This window comes from Triplophysa rosa, linkage group LG10, assembly GCF_024868665.1.
Source record: "Triplophysa rosa linkage group LG10, Trosa_1v2, whole genome shotgun sequence".
NCBI lineage: Eukaryota > Metazoa > Chordata > Actinopteri > Cypriniformes > Nemacheilidae > Triplophysa > Triplophysa rosa.
The window spans coordinates 374,996-395,495 of record NC_079899.1 but is presented as its reverse complement, the minus strand read 5'-3'; the positions used below and the strand labels follow the sequence as shown (position 1 = coordinate 395,495).

General features: G+C 41.5%; 1 protein-coding gene across 3 annotated transcripts in view; it reads right to left on the bottom strand.

Moving 5' to 3' along the window:
- Window positions 1–293: 293 nt before the first annotated feature.
- mark1 (MAP/microtubule affinity-regulating kinase 1) overlaps window positions 294–20,500 on the bottom strand; it is a 64,835-nt gene continuing 44,628 nt past the window's right edge. The window contains exons 5-19 of one of the 3 annotated variants that reach the window (XM_057343285.1): window positions 18,731–18,796; window positions 18,574–18,644; window positions 18,104–18,160; window positions 17,777–18,013; window positions 17,339–17,458; window positions 7,620–7,719; window positions 7,234–7,346; window positions 6,998–7,157; window positions 6,158–6,327; window positions 5,962–6,059; window positions 5,606–5,770; window positions 5,225–5,482; window positions 3,676–3,699; window positions 2,973–3,017; window positions 294–2,397 (exon numbers count right to left, since the gene is read on the bottom strand). In XM_057343285.1, the coding sequence (XP_057199268.1) occupies window positions 2,055–2,397; window positions 2,973–3,017; window positions 3,676–3,699; window positions 5,225–5,482; window positions 5,606–5,770; window positions 5,962–6,059; window positions 6,158–6,327; window positions 6,998–7,157; window positions 7,234–7,346; window positions 7,620–7,719; window positions 17,339–17,458; window positions 17,777–18,013; window positions 18,104–18,160; window positions 18,574–18,644; window positions 18,731–18,796 (2,027 nt within the window). In that variant the 3' untranslated portion in view covers window positions 294–2,054. The remainder of the gene's footprint in view (window positions 2,398–2,972; window positions 3,018–3,675; window positions 3,700–5,224; window positions 5,483–5,605; window positions 5,771–5,961; window positions 6,060–6,157; window positions 6,328–6,997; window positions 7,158–7,233; window positions 7,347–7,619; window positions 7,720–17,338; window positions 17,459–17,776; window positions 18,014–18,103; window positions 18,161–18,573; window positions 18,645–18,730; window positions 18,797–20,500) is intronic. The other 2 variants (XM_057343286.1, XM_057343287.1) reach the window with 2 other exon arrangements.

The following is a 20,500-nucleotide window of genomic DNA, read 5'->3' as shown; positions in this document are numbered from 1 at the left end:
ATATATATATATATATATATATATTAAACGAATGTAATTTTACTCTGTTTATTAATGTTTTTACTCCACATTTGTGCAATTTTTGGAGGATTTATATATTTTTAAACATATATATATAAATAAAAAAATTTAAAACAGGTTTTTATACAAAAACAGCTTTTTATGAAAATTTCACTTTATAAAAGACCATTCATGGGGATTACATGGATAATTTTACGTGGTTTAGTGTAAGATTTTTGCCCATCTTTTGGAAAATGCATTTTTAAAAGTAAAAAATTGAAATTTTTATTTGCTCGTTGCTGTACTGCTGAACATAAACTAAATATAAAATATTAACAGTCACAAAAAAAGAAACATTTAAGTTGCATTTTGAAATATCTTCGCGCAGCAGTAACATTGTTAATAATGATATCAGGTCCAGCGCGCTTACAGCGACCCGAGTTCCGTTCCGTGTTTTGCCAATCCCGATCCCCTACCCTATAAGGCCAGCGCTTTCCTGTCAGCTCTCTACTACCCTCTCCCATTAAAGGCATACAAATCCCCTGAAATATGACTTCAAAAAATCAATGACGTCATTAACACACAAAATGTCAAATAAATGCAGTGTGATACGATGAAGGACAGTTGAAAGACTTGTTTCAAGTAAGCTTTAATGTGCTCCTGTGGGACCGAGTCTTTTCTCTCACAGATGTACAGTACCATGTTCACAGAAACCAGGGTGAGATGGGTTCACTTCAGCCATCAGTCTCATCCAGAAAGCCGTAACAAAACAATAATAACAATAAAAAATGAAATCTGTGGTGCAAACAAAAGTGGATCATTACAGTCGGTATTTGATCACAGCTTTATCCTTCAGTCATTTTCAGCCATTAAATACTCTTCATCTTCCCTTACAAGTGTGCAGTCTCTGCACAGCATTACAGTAATACAACATAGACAGCATTGCACATTTAACCTCGGACACTTCAGTACAAAAGTAGAAACGTACCAGTACGAGTGGTCTTCATCCTTCATCATCATCACGAATTACAAAACAAACTATTTTAACGAAAATAAAGTCATGCATTCTCTACAGTTAATACAAATTAAAGGCATAGAATGGCTTAATAAATAAATGTTTATGTTAAAGAGCTAATCTGGAATGAGAAGTCAACTAGGGCACAGGGTCGTGGAGATGACCTGTTCTTCATTCACACGCACATGACCTGTAGTCTCAGTATGTTGTATGGAATGACTGTAAATACAATCCAAACACTTCTGCTCCAAATCTCACTTTAAAAGAAATGAATGATTGTTTACTCAGCCACATGTCGGTTCAAAGCCACATGCTGTTATTGTGTGTGAAAGACATCCCGTCATCATTCATAACATCACAACAGTAGTGTATACATTCACCTGACAGCTGTGTGTGTGTTTGTGTGAGAAATGGACTGAAAACTTCAGACTAAAAACTTCAGACTGAAATTAAGAAACTGTGCGTCACGCACAGATGACATTATCAACACATACAGATCGACACAACATACAGCTGTCAGACTTCAGGGGTCATTTCATGATCAGTTGTGTAGATAAAAAGCAGCGTGGAGATTCCTGAACCTTAACCGTGTACGGCTTTGAAATGACATGAGGGTGAGAAAACTATCCCTTATTGACTGAACGATCCATTAAAAACAATAGGGGGTCACACAAAGTTAAAACAGATGAGTGACCTAAAAAAAAAAACTCTAGAAATCAATGAACTAAAAAGACGGACAGTATGTCAGATAGTTTGTTCTGTACGCAACCCTTCAGTGACTATACAAACACCCGCACACATCAGTAGACTGAGAGGTTTGTATGATACAGCAACTGTACATGTGGGATTCCTTCCACAGAGTCCACCCTGAAGGGCTTTTCTTTATTATTGCAAGATGGTCGTAATAACCAGGTGTATATGCGAGAGGTCAGACGAGGGCGCTTGTTTTTCTCGTTTCGTCTTTTGCATTCATCGTGTTCTTATCTCCACTAAACATTACAGCAGTAGCTTTAAACAGAAGCAGCTTCTCAGTCCTGGCTTACAACTTCAGCTCGTTGGCGATTTTCGAGGCGATGTTCTTGAAGGCGATGGACGTCCCCGAGATGCGTTTGAAGCGCACGCCGTTGAGAGAGAGACGGGGCAGTTTGCACACCTCCATCTCCCACTGGACGAGGCTCTCCTGGCGGGCGTCTCCGTGGACGCAGAAGAGCAAGAAGCGCTCGCGCTGCTCGTAATCGCAGTTGTTGGCGTCCAGCACCTTGCGGATTTCTCTCATCATGTCTCCGGGCTCCATGGAGGACGTGGTCTTCATGCTCCAGGTAAAACGCAGCGATCTGGGCTTGGAGTCGCGAGCCTCCTCTTTGGGTTCGCCGGATCCGCTCCTATACGGACAACGGAAGAGACGCGACAGAAATCAGGCAAACACAATTCACACGACGGTATTATCTCGCTGATTTATAAACAAACGTGTTTAGCGTGAAGAATCAAAATCAGAATAAAACAAACAAATGGTTTATTTCCTAAAACATGTTCCTGGTCTTAAAAGATGAGATAAATGTGATGTGACAGGTCACAGTGTCACGTAATGTCAACCAATCGTCTCAAAGCTCTTTTCTAGCCACTGTGGCGCTATGAAATGCCTTTTTGTCACAATAAACTAACCCATTGAGCGTGATTCAGTAACATGCGAGATATCAATTGCAACCAATTACACCAAATTCTGTGACACAGACAAATCATTTCTGTGGTTTGATGTTTTCATAAGTAAAACGGTCGGCAAACCTATTACTCTTGTTGTTGCTTCCCTGTAACAAACGGATAAATGTCCATTAAAATGACAAGTTAGAATAAAGAAAAGGAGTGTGAGGAGGTGACAGCTGTCATCAGAACAAACCAGAATCAATAATGAAGACAACAAGACAAACTCAACGCTAGAGATTAATCTTCACAAGCTCACCTCAAGCTGTACGCTCGAGCGCGGGCATCGCCTTCACTCGGTAACCTTGAGAGAACATCAAGAGTTGAGAAAGAAAACCAGCAAAACAACACAAACACTACAGCTGATGGTTAACAAGACTGTCGATACATCCGAATGATGCACTCAGCGTCATTAAACCGGCTTGCATTTCACGGGCTTCATTCCTGGTAAAGATTTTGACGCCCGCGCGTGCTCTTTAGCTGGTGTCACCGATTTCAGACAGGTTGATAATAATTCAATTTTACAACACAAACACTGACAGTTGTGTAACTTATTTCTCTCTTTGCGGAAAAACCCTGTTCGGAAAAACCTAACCCTTATTGCTGACATCTGAAGTGTTCATTCACTAAAGCAGTACGTCAATGAAGCCTGACAGCCCCAAAAATAACAACTGTCAGTTCTTGCTACTGTGACAACGGGAGGAGGAGTTCACCACAGACACACACAAACACAACATCATCATCATGACATCATCATGGAGGTCTGAGGGCCGTGAAACAATCACACACACACATGGGTGACAGGAGTCAGTTTCTAACACAGTGGGAGGAACAGTAGTGATGATATCATCAAAAGTCTGCGGGGCGTGCAGAGGTAAAACACACAATGGGGTGACAGGACTCTGAGGTCTCTGAGGAGGGTGTGAGGTGACACGTTTTCATATAAAAATCTATTGTCCTACCTCCATGTTCTGAGAGACAGAGCTCTACAACACAAACACACAAACAGCAGCTTTACAATCTACACGTGTCATAATTCATGACTTCATTTAGCTCAGAATCTACACAGACCTTTATACTTCACTTCATGCGTGTGTGCATCATAAACAGACAGACGTCATATGCAAATGTTGTGTCTTCTGCGTGCGTGTGTGTAATGAGGTTTCTGTTTTTACTCCATCCGTATAAACTCAAAGGGTTTCATGTGTACATCACCGATGTTGTTGTCTCTGGCTTTACGAGTGTGTAGAGCTGATGTAGTGTCCATCATATACAGTATATGATATAAGCAATGACAGCTGAACTCAGATCAGTGCTCTTGAGGAATAATAATATCAGCTCAGTGTGACCGGAGGACTTTCTGAGGATAAACAGACACACCCTCCTGCCTTCTGCAGGTGTAAGCACATTTCCTATAGTACTGAACATCACACGTGACGATATATGAAGAAGTGTCACTGGAGGCGATCAGGAATGAAATCATTTACAGCTCAAACAAACGAATCAATATTGATTTTCACTGTAAGACGCATGCACACACACAGCAGGGTTGAGCTGAAACACTTGTAGATGTAAGATGGAGATGACTTAAAGGGACAGTTCACGCAAAAATGAAAATTCTGTCATCATTTACTCACCCTCAAGTTGTTCCAAACCTGTATAAATTACTTTGTTCTGCTGAGCGCAAAGGAAGATATTTAGGAGAATGTTAGCCGTTTTCAGTTCTGGGACAGTTCTGCGACTACCATAAGAAAAATTTAAAAGGTAGTCAAAGATGCCCCAAAACTGTTCGCTTTCCTAAATTCTTCAAAATATCTTATTTTGTGTTCAACAGAACAACAAAAAAAAGATATACACTAATTTGAAGAGTTTAATTCCAAAATGATGTTTTTTATTGATGTTTTATTGTGTTAGTTAACTGTATTTTTAAGTTAGTACGGCTTAAATCAAAACAAACCAACTGCAGTTTGATTGATATTAATTAATAAAAAAACATCATTTTTGCAACCAAACTCTTCATCTTTTCTACTATGGCAGTCAATGTTGTCCCAGAACTGAAATTGCTGACATTCTTCCAAATATCTTTCTTTGTGTTCATCAGAACAAAGAAATGTATACAGATTTGGACCAACTTTAGGGTGAGTAAATGATGACAGAATTTTTGGGTGAAGTATCCCTTTAAGAGTGTCCTTCACTACAGCAGATGTCTTCAGTGAAACAGTAATAACAGTTATTTGTCATCTCGTGCGAGAGATCACACTGACAGAACATCTATTATTCAGACACTTTTGACATCTCCCACAGCATCAGGATGACACACCTCGTCTATTAACTTATGAACACTTTCTGAATTTAAGCACACATTCAGTATACACACCAATAAAAATAAACTACACAGATTAAAAAAAGATGTGATATTTTACGTCTGAGACGCCACCACGATCCAGACATTCAGAGAATATCACACAGTATTTCTTGTGTTAAGAGCACTGTTATGTATTTTACACTGACCTGCGAGCAAACTTTAAGGTGAGTTTGCTGATGAAGCCGGACGAGGTTCCCCTTCGGGCCTGGGCCAGAGCGCCCGTGTCATGTGACAGTGTGGGCGAGGCGGGCGGGCCGTTGTAGGTGGCGCTGCGGCGGTCTCGGAGCTGTGCCCCGTGGAAGGTGCTGCGGCTGGAAGTGCCGCGAGGAAAGCGGGTGCGGTCAGGTGTCATGCTGCTGATGCTGTGAGCTGATGGAGAGGTGGAGGGAGCCCTGGACACCGAGCTGCGCACACACAACAGTGTCTCATCTTCTCATTTTAAAACGAAAACGTCCTGAGAACTCATTTGAGAAATCTGAACTAAAAGCACATTTCGAGTGTCACGACAGGGTGAGTGAGTCACGCACCTCTTGTATTCGGCATTGTCCTCGATGGGCGGCAGCGGGGATTTGGTTGGATGGCCTGATGCGGACATGGACTTGACGTGGCGCGGGCGAGTGGACGCCGGCGCTGAGGACGCTCCAGGAGACACTGAAGAAGAACCACTCGCTGAGGTCGACATCTCAGTCAAACTGACAGAGATGAGATGCAGACATTATTCCTTTTTATTTCGCACACAAGGTGTCTCTTGTTTGCATTCACTCCATCAAAACATCCTCTCCGTATGTATCGGACATATTTAGACATCAAGAGCTTATAAATGAACAAAATCATGGAATGAACTGAGAAACAGCTGGTGTATGAGGAGAATGTGTGTGTTCACCTGCTGTCTTTTCCGTTGGTGATGGCCGAGTGTCTGTCTGTACTGGAGCGTTCACACACATACGTGTTTCTTCTGGTCATTCCTCCAGCAGCACTATTCTGTCCATACACACACACACACACACACACACACACACACATGAAGCTGTATGCTGTCACACGCGTGTAACACACGGGATGATCTGTCTGTGTCTCACCCCTGACGCTGTGGAGGATTTCCTGCGCTCTTGAGTCACCAGAGGTGAGGCGGGCACGTCTCCCTTTGAGCTGGAGGAGGACAGTTTGCATTCGTCTTTCTTCTCTCCCTCCACACTGTTGGCCTGAGAGCGTTTGGTGTAAGAGACGGCTGGAGGTATGGACGGAGCCACTGCGGGTCACACCACATCACCGTGTATCACTGATCACATTCCAGTCAAACACAGCAGACATGTGCAGCAACACTCTAATGGCCCGTTCAGACCGCCAGCGACAAAGTGAGGCGATGTCATCCATTTCAATGGAGAGCCGGGCGACTTGTGGCGACAGTGACCCACAGGATGGGCGTGTCTAGCGACGAGACAAAGCTGAGATTTGCTCAACTTTACGCAAATGATGAGCGACTTTTGAGAGCGACAACCAATAAGAGTAAAGCAGTGGAGCTCACGTCAGCCGTCTCTCGTCTGTTACTGCAGAGTTTGTTTATACACTGCAAAAAATGACATTCTTACTAAGTGTATTTGTCTTGATTTGTAGTACAAATATCTAAACATTCTTAAACCAAAATACAATTACTTGACAAGAAAGGTCACTTTTCTTATCAAGTAAACGTATAGTGATTAAATAAGTTTTAGATATTTTCAGTAAAAACAAGACAAAAATGCTTAGTAAGAAAGTCATTTTTTGCAGTGTAACTGTTACTAGAGCAACCAACCTCGTAGCGAGAGACTAGCGACAAGGTCACTGGCGGTCTGAACGCACCTTTAGATCTAGAGGGAAAAACTCCTGAAGATGATGAGGACAGCTTGAGTTCATTGACTACACGGGATGTCTTGTGTTACCGTGATCGCTGAATCGCCGTTGTTTCTGAGTGCTGGAGACGCTGCGCTGGACTTTAGAGTGTGCAGGTGAATGTGTGCTGCTGCTGCTGTTGTTCAGATCACTGCTGGGTCGTGACCTCTGACACAGGTTTGTGCTGGAAACCGATTCACTCCCTTCAAACTACAATCACAGGACACACGTGTCACACTTAACCCAACTCCTCCTACAAGCACGTCCTGCGGTCACGTTCTTTTACCTCTGGAGGTTTTCTGCCCAGCAGGAGATACGTGGCCATGACCTCATCATACTTCTGATCCAATAATGCTTCTGTGATGTCCTCTTTAGGGAAACCCATAGTGATCATGAGCTCTGAAACGGCAGAAGAGTCACGGTAAACTCTGAAACAGTGCTGCACGTCTACCAATTACATATATGTCATATATGGATATCTTATGCTAGTTTATATTACAAATATATTACTATGACCAGTTTGCTTTCTAAATGTCACACCACAGGACACATGTACGGTATATTTGTCGACTATCATCAATGATCGTCTGAATGTCATTGTGGTGAATTCCTACAGAAAGAGTGTTAGAATATCCAGTGTGTCTATACGGTATAATATATGAGGATTCAGACCGATGCGTTTAGTGTCACTGAAGTCAGCTTCAGGTTCTGTGTAGGGCTTCAGCTCTTCTTCCTCATGACCCACATTCATCCAGCGGTCCTTCATGATTTGCTGTTGGATGACAATCACATCACATACACGCATCTCGGACACTAACAACAACTGCACATATTCACATACAGTGTTGGGAGTAAACGTATCACTTTTTGTTGTAACGCAGTGTAAGGCATTACTAATCAATTTTCAGTAATATTTTACTCGGTACATGTTCAGTAACGCTTGCGTTACAATAAACTTTTCGCCCGCAAGACATTAACAAATCAAAAATCCCGCAAGTAAGTTCTATTTCCTGTTCGTGAATAGACGTATGTGGTGTCATTCATCTCCCTCTGGCTGGTGGAACTTTGTATTTTGTATTATAACGCGGCATGATTTCAGCCTCTGAGCTCGAGGTCCGAGGCAATTGTCCCCGCCTAGTTCGCTGTAAGCCCTAGCACCAGTGTTGCCAGGGTTGCGGTTTTCCCGCACAATTGGGCTATTTTGAAAATGCAGTTGCGAGAAAAATGATGGAGCCGCGGGTTGCAGGTTTTGGGGCTACTTTCATAATGTACTGCGGCCGCCAAAATGTTTATTTATATTCTAAGGATAAATGTTAATTGATGAGATCCTTAATGTGTATTCATACTCAGATGAATACCTGGCAACTCCAGGACCGGGACCCGTTCTCAAAAGTGTGGGGAACGAGCGTCTGACAGGCAGGCTACAGTACATGCAGGGACGCGGGAGCTCAGCTCAACCAAAGAGGAAAATATAGTGGTGGTCAGAGTCGGCGCCAGGGTGCACAAAGTGAGGGGGCTGCTATGTTTAGTGGGGGGCCAGGGTTTAGGGGTTTAGAATGGGCTGGTGTCCTGAAATGTCATCCTACCCGTCAGAATAATCTACCAGGCATGCGCACATCAATGTTACATCATTTTCTTGCGCTATAAAATCCTACTTGTTTATTTTATACTGCCTACGGGAATCTGATTGTGTATTTTCATTGTTAAATCATTCTAGGCCTACATATTTATTTAGTACTGGTAGTACAATTATAGGGTATTGCGCTGTAAATTAATCCTACATGTTTCTTTTATGCTGGTAGGATAATCTGACAATTTATTTTGTCGATGTGGTTTAGATTATAGCCTAAATTTTGCCCTGCGGTAGGAAAAACTGACAGGTTGGAGAATTTGAGGTTGAGACACGGCACATAGGCTGAGGTCTCGCTCTGTTCTGTTTCAGTGTGCGGCTCTTCTGGTGTTAAGAAGCGGCACTCCGCCATGCCCCAGTTTTCTTCTCAAATTTAAGTTTTACCAATTACGTTTTATCAGAGATAATCGCGGAAAACCTGATCTATATGCAACGTAGGCTAACCAAATCATACTTGTAAGAGCGGCACATTCGAATAAAAAATCTAGTTAAATCCTGCCCATCGGTGAGCAATACCTGTGAGTTGTAGATATAAAGCTTTTCGTCCAGTGCGCGCTGCCGTTTTGAAGTCTCAAGTTGAACAATTCTAAATGTCCATTTCGAGGACAGCATTGGATATTTCGCATAGCTTTTTCAAAGCTAATAAATTGAACTGAACTAAAAGACATGAAAGACACTGAAACTGAAAGGGTAATTTTTTGAACTTGGAGGAGAGCAAATGTTGTATGACGTTTTGACAAAAAGAACTAGAAATACACCGATCATAGCCTACATAAATTCAGCGGAAGTTAATAAATGAAGATTATTAATTTAGATGCATATATAGAAAAAAATATATAGTAAAATGTCAAAAGCAGGTGTGGCGAGGGGAGCGTGGTGTAGCGAGGTATGCGGCAGGAGAGAGAGCCGGGAGACGAGCGGTAAGTGAGTGGAGTAATTACAAACGACCAACACCTGTGTCTCGTTCCAGTAAGGGCGCGGGGAGAGAATATAAACACACGACGGAGGCACAATGCCGAGAGAGAGACGGACTCGACACGAGCTGCCACAGACGGAAACCTCTCAGTCAGCAAGGAGGACCTTCGCTGACTTCCGAGCGACGCAAGCCAGGCTGAAGGAAAAGCCGTGGATATTTATGCTGTTTACTTTGGGTGCTCTATTTAAGTTGTTTTTGTGGAATAAAGTCGTGTCAGTCTCGCCAACCTCGTCCTCTTCCTTCCTTATCCTAACGAACCCGCTACACTGGTGCCGAAACCCGGGAAGGAAGAAGGAGGGACACTGCCATCATGCAGGCAACATCGGGCACGCCGTTTGCGGACATCATCGCGTCTCTCGCGGTCCTCCACCGCGAACAACACCAGGCGCTGCTGGACCTTCGGAATGACCACGAGCTCCGCTTCCAGTCCGTCTTCCAGGCCCAGCGAGAGGACCGCGAGAGCTTCCGGAGCTGGATGGACCAGGGGGTTCGGGCAGAAGCGTCCGCGCCCGCGACAACCGCCGCGTTCCTGCCGCTGTCGAAAATGGGGCCAGAGGATGACCCCGAGGCATTTCTCGACCTGTTCGAGAAGACGGCGGAAACTAGCGGCTGGCCCCCGGAGGACTGGGCGAGGCGACTCCTGCCGTTGCTGTCGGGGGCTATCTATGGAGAATTTGTTACAGGCCCAGGATAAACAGAGCCGGCTGTATAACAGGGGAACCAACCTCCGGAAATTTTCACCGGGAGAAAAAGTGCTTGTATTACTCCCCACCTCGAGTTCCAAATTACTAGCCAAGTGGCAAGGGCCGTTTGAGGTCACACGGCAAGTGGGAGATCTTGATTATGAAGTAATACGGTCAGATAGGAGCGGGGCGCGTCAAATTTACCACCTCAATCTCCTTAAAAAATGGCAGGAGGTGGAGCCCGTGTTGCTGGCGACGGTAATTAGTGGAGAGGATGATCTGGGACCAGAAGCGAATATAAAACCACAATCACTCGCTCTGGCTCCGGGGGGAGATCACCTCTCACCCTCCCAGCTCACGGACATTGCCAGGTTGCAAGCGGAATTCGCAGACGTGTTCTCGCCCCTACCGGGACGCACGAAACTCATTCAGCACCATATCGAGACGGTGCCGGGCGTCGTAGTTCGTAGCCGGCCCTATCGTTTACCTGAGCACAAGAAAAATGTGGTTCAGACGGAATTAGCGGCAATGCTCGAGATGGGGGTAATAGAAGAATCCAGCAGTGACTGGGCGAGCCCGATAGTTTTGGTTCCCAAGACGGACGGCTCGGTCAGGTTCTGTGTGGATTATCGCAAGGTGAACGCGGTATCGAAATTCGATGCCTATCCAATGCCACGGGTCGATGAGTTACTGGACCGGCTAGGCACGGCTCGTTTTTATTCGACGTTGGACTTAACGAAAGGGTACTGGCAGATCCCCCTATCGCCATTATCTAAAGAAAAAACTGCCTTCACCACGCCGTTCGGTTTACACCAATTCGTAACGCTTCCGTTCGGTTTGTTCGGGGCGCCGGCCACCTTTCAGCGCCTCATGGACCGTATCCTCCGACCCCATACGGCATATGCCGCTGCTTATCTGGATGACATCATCATTTATAGCAATGACTGGCAGCGGCATATCCAACACTTGAGGGCGGTTTTGGGAGCGCTGAGGGCGGCCGGTCTCACGGCCAACCCGAAGAAGTGTGCGGTTGGGCGGGTGGAGGTTAGGTATCTGGGCTTCCACTTGGGACACGGGCAAGTGCGGCCCCAAATTAATAAGACCGCAGCCGTTGCGACCTGCCCGAGTCCCAAGACCAAAAAGGAGGTAAGACAGTTCCTGGGGCTGGCGGGATATTACAGACGGTTTGTGCCCAACTATTCGGACCTCACCAGCCCGCTGACTGATCTTACTAAAAAGGAGGCGCCAGATCCGGTCCAATGGTCAGAGCAGTGCCAGCAGGCGTTTTCCCAGGTGAAGGCTGCCCTGTGTGGCAGGCCGCTCTTACACTCTCCTGACTTCTCTCTCCCTTTCTTGTTACAGACTGACGCGTCGGACAGAGGGCTGGGTGCTGTCCTGGCACAGGAGGTGGGGGGTGAGGAGCGGCCAGTGCTGTACATTAGCCGTAAGTCTCAAGTTGAACAATTCTAAATGTCCATTTCGAGGACAGCATTGGATATTTCGCATAGCTTTTTCAAAGCTAATAAATTGAACTGAACTAAAAGACATGAAAGACACTGAAACTGAAAGGGTAATTTTTTGAACTTGGAGGAGAGCAAATGTTGTATGACGTTTTGACAAAAAGAACTAGAAATACACCGATCATAGCCTACATAAATTCAGCGGAAGTTAATAAATGAAGATTATTAATTTAGATGCATATATAGAAAAAAATATATAGTAAAATGTCAAAAGCAGGTGTGGCGAGGGGAGCGTGGTGTAGCGAGGTATGCGGCAGGAGAGAGAGCCGGGAGACGAGCGGTAAGTGAGTGGAGTAATTACAAACGACCAACACCTGTGTCTCGTTCCAGTAAGGGCGCGGGGAGAGAATATAAACACACGACGGAGGCACAATGCCGAGAGAGAGACGGACTCGACACGAGCTGCCACAGACGGAAACCTCTCAGTCAGCAAGGAGGACCTTCGCTGACTTCCGAGCGACGCAAGCCAGGCTGAAGGAAAAGCCGTGGATATTTATGCTGTTTACTTTGGGTGCTCTATTTAAGTTGTTTTTGTGGAATAAAGTCGTGTCAGTCTCGCCAACCTCGTCCTCTTCCTTCCTTATCCTAACGAACCCGCTACAGCAGGCTTTAAAGAAAAAGTATACAGGGGACTGTTCCCCAGAGCTTTATGTCTAACAAAACGATCGCATCATTATAACAACACTAAAGAGCGAGCTCTTGCTTTCTGATAGACAGCCTGTATCCACTTGTCACTGTCTGCATAATAGTAATGCCCGTTTCTTGTTAAGCAATGCATACAGAAACGTTGCCGCTGGACGCAAGCAGCCCTTTAGCTTGTGTTTTTAACAACACATGAAAGTACAACACAAGACAATGTCTTTAAAACCTGTTAACGAATAAATAAATTATTTTTTACCCTCTGCTCTTGTTGTTTCTTTAATAAATATAAACCAAATTCATTCTCCAAGTGTTTTTTAAATGATTTCGTCTTTTATCATTTTAAAAAGTGAGGGGGAACAGTGACTGAAGTCCGCTCGTGGCGCCGACTCTGGCGGTGGTATTAGACAATGCATCCGAATTATGTTTTTACCAATGTTTCGTAAGGTGCATGTCACGTTGCCCAATGAAAGAAATCACGCATGAGTGTACAACAGTTGATTCTTCCGGCTGCCAAATATCACGTTTGAGCAGCTATACGCAGTCTAGAACAACTAAAACATTGACGTGCTTGTACACATTATACATATGCCCTATATATAACCATGCTTATTTCCAGAGATGGGCAGTATTTTATTTGCATGTATTTGAAATACGTATTTAATTACTTTTGATTATTTTGTATTTTCCTTCAACTGTAATGTAAAAAGTCAAATGTAATTTGTAATTAAATACTTTGAGAAACTGTATTTTGTATTTTAAAATACTTAAATACTGTTTAAAATATGTAAATGTATTCTTGCCTACAATAACTTCACCAGGCAGTGGTGGCACCACTGTTCCAAAAGTGGTGGGGCAAATTTTGATACTGAAATATGTAATAAAATTTGAGCTATCAATAATAATTTTAGCTAAACAGATTGTGGCACAGCAAATGCAAGCAGAACACAAATATAAAGTAAAATTTAATTAATTTTATTAAACAGTAAAGAACCCTGTTCTAGACTTTGGTGATCTTTCATTCCATTAAAGGATAGTTCACATCTCATTTCCCTTTACTGCCTTGGTAGGGAAAATAAATACTATGGGAGTCAATGGGAATAAGATCTGACATTCTTCCAAATATCTTTAGAAATCTTTATAATCTATAGAAATTTATACAGGTTTGGATCAATCTGAAGGTGAGTAAATGATGACAGAATTGTCATTATTGGGTGAAGTATCCCTTTAAATTGCTGAAAATATTTAAGATGATAATAATTTAAGGCATATTTAAGTATACCTTTAATACCTTTAAAAATGTCGAAGTTATTGATGTGCTGTAGAAAAACAGATTCATTGATTGATTTAAAGTGATTCTACATGCATACCTGACTGTTTCCAGGGAAATCAGTTTAATCATCTTTTTGTCTGAGAGAAGATGTAGATGTACACCTGTCATTTGTCTATAAAACATACTGTGCAGTTTGCTTTTAACGCTATACACTCTAAAAACTGTTGTATTAAAACAAGACATTTTGTGTTCATTTAAGGACAAAACATTAATGTTGTTCCTGTAAATGCTAGCAAAAATGAACGGATGATCATAGTGCATCTGGATGAGCGTCAAAGCGCGGGTAACCCACCCACCAGCTGAATTATAAGTTTTGATTTTTTTTCAACCGAGTCAGACCTGTCTGTTATTAAGTGCATTTGACTTATTCCGAGGCTGCGCACGCAGACCAATCGGCGTATGACATTAACGTGTTGTCAAAGTGCTTAAAGGTAAAGTATCTAGTAAAATCAGATATCATTCACTGAAAGTCATAGGACAAAAGGTTAGCGCAAATAGCTAGAATTTATCTGCTAGCTAAAGAGTGACTTGTGTTGACTAGTGGCTCTCCTGTTTTTGCCAAGTGGTTGATATCCTTCGGACAACATCATGTTGACCCTGGGAGAACATTTAAATCAACCAATCAGATTTCAGAAATAAGTTTACAGTTTATTTTAAGTTTAATCTTCCAACCAGGATTAGGTGCTTCTAGACCATTGTTTTTCACTTATCATTTCCCTCTGATTTCAGGGGTAAGTTATGGTTTGGGTTGGGGTTTGGTGTGGGTTTAGGTTTAGGTTTTATTTATAAAAATGTTGTCCTGACTCTGAGGACATCAACCACTTGCCAAAATCAGGTCGAGCGTTGTCTAGTGATGCCGGATCGCAGTAATTTCCGCGGGCAGGTGGTTCAAGTAACAAAAAATAACATTCTGATTAATTGCGGGTGGGTTAATTAATATTAAAAAGGTGCGCCACTGCCATAACAATTAATGGGGGGGAATAAAATGCTCAATATGGCCGCTCTAGCGAAGGAACTCCGCCCTCCATTGATACGAGCCAATCGTCAATCAGTATTGACTGACGATTCTCTGGAGCGGGGCTCTCTTGAGGCGATGAATCGATCTTGAAAAAGATGGTTTTTAATGCAATTTAAGTTTAGCAAACCCAAGTTATGGTACAGTTCATGTCAGGTTTAATTATTGATAGGACATATGCTGTTTAATTGTGATTTTTGCCAGCGATTTAAAAAAATATCTGCCTTCCCCCATTAAAGTAGATAGGACAGTGGACTTGCTACTGCCCAGAGGCGTTGAAAACATGGCCGCCAAGTGGCACGACTTCCGTAAACGGACTTTGGTCGCGGGAGAATGAGATAAATCAATAATGATAATAATATTAAAATGACGTGAAGGCCTACATATTTATGTAAGTGTGTTGCTAAAATCTGCTGTTCTGCTGTTTAGAAAACTTTTCTTTCTTCTGTGTATCTAACTCCACTGTTACTCTCGCACTTTAAATGATTTCTTGTACACAAATATTGTATTTTTGTATTTTCAAATTACAAATTACTTGTATTTTAATTAAATACATTCTTCACAGCAGTATTTTGTATTTTATTTAAATACATTTTATGAGTAAGTATTTGTAATTTGTAACTAAATACTTTTTGATGTATTTGTGCCCATCTCTGCTTATTTCTTAAGCAAGTTTTTGCATGTCTTACAAAGAGAAAACACGTTTCTCATCCATTTCCGTGCGTGGCCTCGAGCACACATGGGATCTTTTTTAAAGGGACACTCCACCCAAAAATGAAAATTCTGTCATGAATTACTCACCTTCTAGTTGTTCCAAACCTGTATACATCTCTTTGTTCAGTTGAACACAAAGATATTTGGGAGAATGTTAGTAACTGAAAATTCTTTGGCATCATTGACTACCATAGCAGAAAAAATTAAACCGGTAGTCAAAGGTGACCCAGAATTGTTTGCTTTCCTAAATCCCCCAAAACATATTTTGAGTTCAACAGAACAAAAAATATATACAATACCTAGGAAACCATTCAGATAAGTAAATATAGCAATAGAAACGTGTTTTGACAGTTGTTAACTTTGATTTGACACCGGAAAATAATTGTGCTAGTTTTCATTCCTTTTGGGCGGGTTTTGAGGGGTCATTGGGCTGCTTTCAGGAAGCTAGTTAGCAAGATCCCTGTGACCAGCAGTAATGACAAGGTAAGCTAACGTTTACATTATGACTAGCTAGAATTCTATATAATCTAGTTCAGTGATGGGATGGGACTATTTTGTATTTAAATACCTTTGAAAAAATTAATTGTATTTTGTAATTAAATGTGTTTAATCTTACTATTTTTGTATTTTCAAACTAAAATCAACCTCCTTATTAGACTGCATGGATGGGCAGTGTTTCAAATACATCCATTTGAAATACAAAATACTATTTTTTGTAATAGTATTTTGTATTTAAATGCATTTAATCTTAGTATTTATTTTTGTATATCCTAGTTAATTCAAGAAATCAGCAGTCTAATAAAGAGGTTGATTGGCAAAAAGTATTTTGTATTTTGAAAATACAAAGACATTTTGTCATTTTAGAATGTTAAGTTCTACTTCTGTAGTTATTTTGGTGAAAGTAACTCAAAAGTAATACAGGAGTCATGTAACGTATAACAATTCTGAGACAGTAATATTGCAAGGTAAGGGATTACTTTTAAATAACAGTAACAAGCAATCTGTAATGTATTACAGTTTGGAAGTAACTTGCACAACACTGTTCACATAACACCAGGCTTATTTTATATTATAGGAAAAAATGTGATGCCGTGGCATCCAAACAGTGTGTTTTGGGAGCCAAAAAGAGGAAGAGAAAAGAAAAAAGTAAGCTGAAAGTAAAAGTCTCTTGTGATTTACATAGTTTGTCAATTTATCAGTTAATCCAATGAAAGATATGCTCATCATCATCATCATCATCATCCTCTGAAACGATGGTCATCTGAAGCCGTTTTTTTTATATATAAAGTGTCATTGTTTTTGAGCTGGGTTTTGGTCAAACTGACTGATATGATGCAGCACAAACAAAATCCAGCAGATGGCGATAGACTGCAGTGGCATTGTATTCACTTCACCGCTGACGTCACATGAAAAGTGTTGAGTGTACACTAAAATATTTTGTGGATTAGCCAAAAAGTCATTTTTAAAGACAATAACATGTTTTCCTCTTCTATTAAAAGTAATTATTTCGCAATGCACCTTGAGAGCAAATGCGCTTTGACATTTTTCCTTTAAAATAATTTATTTGTAGCAAAGCCATACTAACCGCAAATTGACCATAATCTCAGCATAGTGACCACAGTTTAACCATGATATTTGTATCAATCTGCTGAATAAATGATGTTTACCTCACGTCTACTATAGTAAAACCATGATGAATTTTCTTAAGGGTGTTTATGTGGCTCACAGTGGAGACAAAATGAGAGTTGATTCTTTTACTAGCAAATGTTTCATTCAGATTCAGTAATATTAGAAGAGTTCTGAAATCCTATATGACAGGTTTGAGTTCCATTTTTATGATTTTCCCTGGAGCTCCACAGTGTGTGTGTGTGTGTGTGTCACCTCGAGACTGCCGCGTTTTCCAGGGTTCAGCACCAGCAGTTTCTTCAGCAGGTTTTCACAGTCTGTGGACATGTAAAAGGGAATGCGATACTTCCCTCTTAATACTCTCTCTCTCAGCTCCTGCACACACACACACACACACACACACACACACACACACACGCACTCATCAGTATCAGCCTATCTGACGGCTTTATAATGGTCAAGAAGCAAAAAATCACTGTAAGCTCATTTCACTGGCGTCAGATTGAGAATGAAGACATAATGAAATAATGACTGTCAGTCTACACATGACAGTCACAAACACACTGTCATATTTCTATTCTCCTTTTTTTCTATTTGTCTGTTTTAAACTATATTGTTGGTTTGACACTTGTAGAGTTACTATACGTCTGACATGACTCGGCTCTAGTAAACTTTTATTTCTGACAGCGTCACCTTTAAATTTTGTCCATCAAAGGGAAGCGAGCCGCTGACAAGGGTGTAAAGGATGACTCCCAGACTCCAGACGTCCACCTCGGGCCCGTCGTACTTCTTCCCCTGAAAGAGTTCAGGAGCTGCGTATGGAGGACTTCCACAGAACGTGTCCAACTTACTGCCGATGGTGAACTCATTACTGAAGCCAAAGTCAGCTATCTTTATATTCATATCTGCATCCAGCAGCAGGTTCTCAGCCTTACACACACACACACACACACACACGAGCAGTGTAAGATTATTACACGTCAATAAAACACAAATCAGATCAATGTAACACAGACTCACCTTTAGATCCCTGTGAACGATTCTCTTCTGATGACAATACTGCACTGCAGACACAATCTGAACATAACACACACACACACAGTGACCATTGCTTCTTTTAAAAGTGTGTCTTGATCAGCTCTTGATCAAATATGTTTATCTTCCTGCCTGACCAATGGCACATGAGGGGTACATTTAAAAGTCTGGGCCAAAAAATATGATCTGCCAAATGAACATGGTTCCTACACTTTTACTATAGCTAACAGGTATCACACACCGGACACGCACAACCAGCATACGTGCTGTGGTCACAAGTTCAAAGTGTACTCCTGATGCAAGTACAGTACATATATACATTTCTTGTTGAGTGGGGGGTCACCAGATTTTTTATGGGTTTAAAGGGGGGGCGTGACCAAAAAAGTTTGGGAACCACTGTCTTAACCGTTTTTTTCAGGATCCTAATGACATGAATGAGTAAGTGTGTCTCTTACCTGTCGAAACTTGGCTCTGGCTTCCTTCTCCTTCATCCTCCCATGTGCAACTAAGTAGTCAAACACCTCACCTGACACACACACACACATACACAGTCACAAATCTATGGCTGTATGTGAACTGCACAAATATTCATGTAAAATATGTCAAACTCACCTCCACTTGCATACTCCATAATTAAATAAAGTGTCTTCTCTGTTTCAATGACTTCAAATAACTTCACTGAGAGAGAGAACAGATTCACAGATCAAGAAATGTTTACAGACCATCAAGAGTTAAGATTGTAAATCTTAGGGTGCATTATAAAAAGACCATTTGCAAGCCAGAATGAAATGCCCGAACGCGTTATAAATAACATTTCCTACCACTGTGTCAAATATGTTAAAGGATTGTGCTGAAAACACATGCTAGCCTGAACATGTCCCAACAGAGATTTCTTAGGCCAGAAACACAAATACAAACTTCATTTACTTCCAGCAAAATCGAATTGTTCAAGAAGTTTCATTGTTTTCTTTTAAAAAGGTCACTGGTTTGAGAAACAGGTGGTCCTGAGCTGAATTGTTCCTGCTAGTGACGCAGAAATGCAACACTGATCTGAAGTCTGTCTGTCTGGAGCATGTGCCATCACATCAACTCAACATCAGCTCCAAATGCAATCTGAAATACAACTCAGGCTCAGAGCCGTTGAGAGAGAGAGTCACATCAACTCCAATGGAACAGTTTTTTCATAGCAATAGTGGGTGAGCACTCATGCATGAGAGAGCACGGACCTGACGAACACACGCAACACGCTTTATTCAATGTTTGGATCACTTTGTTGTGTCGTTATTTTATTGACAAATTCTATCCATAAGTAAATGCAATTTTTTGTCAATAGCTATAGGCCTACGTAAAAAGAATAGTTACAACGTTTAAGGATAAATGCCACAAGATTTTGGGCAGTTAATGTATTTTTTTTGCATTCAATCTGCACATTGCTATTTTAAAATACTCATATTTTGGAATGCTTTCCAATGTGACTGAACGCCTAATTCGTTTAAATTCAACATAGAACATTTAACAATCATTGTGTGGTGTCATTTGTTGTCGTTAAAATGTATGAAATCGAATCTATGAATGAGACTAACGCCGTTTAGGAAAGCGATGGACTGCTGCAGGGTGCATACAACGACTTTATTATTCAGGTGATGAGAATACGATTATAAAATATTTAACTTCTGCTAATTTAAGATCCGTCATAAAAACCCACATTAAAGCATGTTAACATCACAAACAGGAATTATTGTCTTTAATTAAGTGACCGCCTTAAAAATAGAAATAATCTACAATGATCTCCGCATGCAGATACGCTGAACACTTTTGCCGGAAATTAGGGATGCAACCATTTTTTAAAGAGCGAGTACAAGTACCGATATTTTTTTCTGGTACTCGCCGATACCGATACCTATAACCGATGCCTGTATAATGTGCAATTATGTTAATAAACCAGTATCTTACTGGTACATTTTCTTTTTTTCTTTTGTTTTTAGGTCTACTTCATTTAAGTTCTATTTTTTAATTAAGTTCTATTTTTTATGATAAGTAGCACAATTTTACTAGCACATTTACTTCAGTTTACTAAAGTAAACTATATACTCTGTGGTCGGATTATAAAAAATTCAAGGGGGGTGGTGTGGTAAAATTTGAGTGTATTATAACTTGTTCAAGTCAACCGGACCTTTATTTTGATGGGACGCCGCAAAGAGCGTATGTTTAAGTTAACCAGACTTTTATTTTGACGGATCGCCGCAAATGGTTTTTGTTTATGTGTTCGTGCAGTGAAACGCTGGCGCTGAAAGCTCCACAAGGCACAATGGGTTCAGTACACACAACCACGCCACTCTTTCACACAAAGTCACGCAAAACAAGCAGAATACATATTTAAAC